General features: G+C 36.7%; 1 protein-coding gene across 3 annotated transcripts in view; it reads left to right on the forward strand.

Moving 5' to 3' along the window:
• The window catches only part of RAB2A (RAB2A, member RAS oncogene family), a 74,342-nt gene that overhangs the window by 69,633 nt on the left and 1,702 nt on the right, over positions 1-3,007 (forward strand). For 2 of the 3 annotated variants that reach the window (XM_007471472.1, XM_007471470.1), the window contains one exon: positions 972-1,040. The exons of the other annotated variant lie outside the window; for it this stretch is intronic. In XM_007471472.1, the coding sequence (XP_007471534.1) occupies positions 972-1,040 (69 nt within the window). The remainder of the gene's footprint in view (positions 1-971; positions 1,041-3,007) is intronic. 3 annotated transcript variants of the gene reach the window in all.

The following is a 3,007-nucleotide window of genomic DNA, read 5'->3' on the forward strand; positions in this document are numbered from 1 at the left end:
CCCCCCCCCGCCAAACTGTATGTTAAGTAATACATTGTCTGGGAAAAGATCCTGTATGGAACAGTGGCCTCCAGAAGTAAGCTAGTTTCAACATGGACATCTATGCAACTTATCTAATTGACATGTTTTTCTCAGGTGTGCTGTTCTTACGTTATGGTCTCCCCCTCCCCCTTCCCCTTCTCCAGTCATGAATTTTTTCTTTTGAGGTATAATTCACATACCATAAAATTCACCCTTTTTTAAAGGTGAGTTCTGTGGGTTTTAGTATATTCACAAAGTTGTGCGACCATCTCCACTGTCTTCCAGAACATTTTCATCACTCCATTCCTTCGTTCTCCTAACCCCTGGCAACCAACAATTATTTTCCTTCTGTGGATTGACCTCTTCTGGACATTTCATATAAATGGAATTGAACTATACGTGGCCTTTCATATCTGGCTTATTTTACTTATTAGCAAAGGTTCATCCTCATTGTCACATGAACCAGTACTTCACTTTTTATGGCTGAATAATATTCCATTGTATGTTTATACCACATTTTGGTTTTCATTCTTCAGTTGGTGAACATCTGTGTTTCCACTTTTTGGCTACTGCTGCTACTAGCGTTCGTTCCCACACGTCCTTGTCTCATTCGTGATCTTAGGGGGAAGGCTTTCAGACTTCACTGCTGGGTATGATATAGGCTGTGGGTTTTCTTAGATGCTGTTTTTATCAGCTTGAGGAAGTTCCCTTCTATTTCTAGTTTGTTGAATGCTTTTATTGTGAAAACGTGTTGGATTTTGTCAGATGCTTTTTCTGCACCTATTAAAATGATCATGTGGTTTTTGTCCTTTATTCTGTTAATATGGTCTGTTCCATTGGTTGATTTTCTTATGTTGAGCATTGTAATATTTTATAGAGCTTTTTATATAATGTTCTCTTACTGTGTGGTTTTAAATAATTTGAACCAATTTCTCTACCTTATATTTCAGGCATTTATTAATACAGCAAAAGAAATTTATGAAAAAATCCAAGAAGGAGTCTTTGACATTAATAATGAGGTATATATATATATATATATAAATATTATTGGCTAGTTAATTTAGAATTGAATTTTAATTACTTGGATTCAAGATTTTTACTTTTAAAAATTCCTAAAATGGATCTATGATGTCAGTTAACACATTAGTTTATAATCATCTCATTGAAAATTTGTTATATGTTGTATAATAGCTAAATGTTTATGTTCTAGTGAAGCATCACTTTATGAAAACGGATTAAAGTAAGTGACCCTATCCGTTTATTGCAATCAATGCAAAATAATATAAATCCTCCAAAGAAAGAAGAAAATACACTTTCATCTACACATCCATATGGTGTCATCTGCTTTGGGAATAATTTTCTAGTGTGTAAATGCGTGTGCAACGTCAGCTAATGCAAGGTGCTCTCTCCGTTGTGTCTGGTGCGGAGAAGGGAGGCGTCCAATTGGAAGTTACTCCCAGTTCAGCATAGCGCGTTTTCAGGAGCCTGAGTTAGTATATGTAATTGGCAGTTGGTACTAGTTGTTTTTTTTTGTGTGTGTGTGGGTTTCTTTTCTTTTCCTTTTTTTTTTCCCCTTTTTTTTTTTTTGTAAAATTATTTTGAGCCAATTTTGATCAACATGATTAGGATAAAATGTAACTTTGAAGCAAATAATTCAGAGTGTTTACCAAAGGCCATCGTTTTGACCTAAATCACCACTATGCATTTGTCCCTATTTATTTCAGAATTTTTATGTGGATAAGAGCATATTATTTACTTTTACATGAATGTTTCTGCCATTCTATAATAAGACTTCTTGCTTCCAAGAGAAAAACCCTTATTCCTCCCCCAGGTGCAGTGAGGAAGCACCGTGTTAGGAAGACATTGTGTGTGCGTCTCTTGGCACGTGCAGGAGAGCCTCTTTATTATCTGTCTCAATATTCTTTGCTAAAACAAACAACAGTTTGCCTAGGGTTTCCAAAAAGTGTTTGATTTTCCAGTTTCTTTTAATTTGTAGTGATAAAGTTTCTAACCCATATTTTCCAGGCTTATATGGCAATAGATCTTGAGCTGATTTAAAGGCGACACCATTCAGAGACTAATGCCATATAAATTGAACAGTAATTGGGCGTCTATGTAAAGGGCATGTTCATTGTCTCTGTCTGGTTTCATATAGTAGCTGACTGCTTTACTGTGCCTGGCGTGGCTTTGATTGCAATGTGCTGTCAGGAGCCAACAGGCCGTGCGATTTATCTGGCCTAATGCCAAGTCTGACTTCTTGATTCCTCAAGAAGTTGCTACCAGCCCAGAGGGGGCAAAACCAATGAGCCATAGGGCATGCTTTTTATTAAAGAGGAGTCAGAAGAGCGAAAAGAAACCACATCAGCTGCTGTCAATACTGAGCTAGTGCCAGAAACCCCAAGGCTACTACTGTTGCAGAACAACTGCCAAGCACTATAAATCTGAGATTTACTGTGACGTAAAGTTTCCTTAAGAGCTTAATTTCTGAAGCTACTGTATTACTTTTCTCAGAGTGTTGTATTTTTAGGTAAAATCCACTTGAGGGAGTGAGGGTTGAGACATAAGTGTGAGTTTGATGAATGAAAGAACCACTCTGTGTGTGGGTTCTTGGCAAGCTGCCATGTCTTTGGGGATCATAGAAATTATTGATGACACAGAACACTCATATGCCCTTAGCCTGTACAGCTGATTCAACATGGAACAGAAGCGCTGTCTAGAGGAAGGATTGTACGTTGTATTAGAGGAGCATAGGCTTTGCATATTTTTCTCTTTTAAAGATTACGTTTTAAACAATCTCTCCATTGTGAGAATTCCCTTAAAAGCAGCACTCCAGTTTCTGTTAACGCAGTACCTGGTATGATAGGGAATTGTTTGCAGGAATTTTTCTACAAGTATTATTTTAAAAGGAAGGAACATCCCCTGAGACATATTGTTTTAATTGTTGTAAAAATCTGCTTAGCATATATATATATATATATATATATTT

Source organism: Lipotes vexillifer, unplaced genomic scaffold (genome assembly GCF_000442215.2).
Source record: "Lipotes vexillifer unplaced genomic scaffold, Lipotes_vexillifer_v1.1 scaffold165, whole genome shotgun sequence".
Taxonomy (NCBI): domain Eukaryota; kingdom Metazoa; phylum Chordata; class Mammalia; order Artiodactyla; family Lipotidae; genus Lipotes; species Lipotes vexillifer.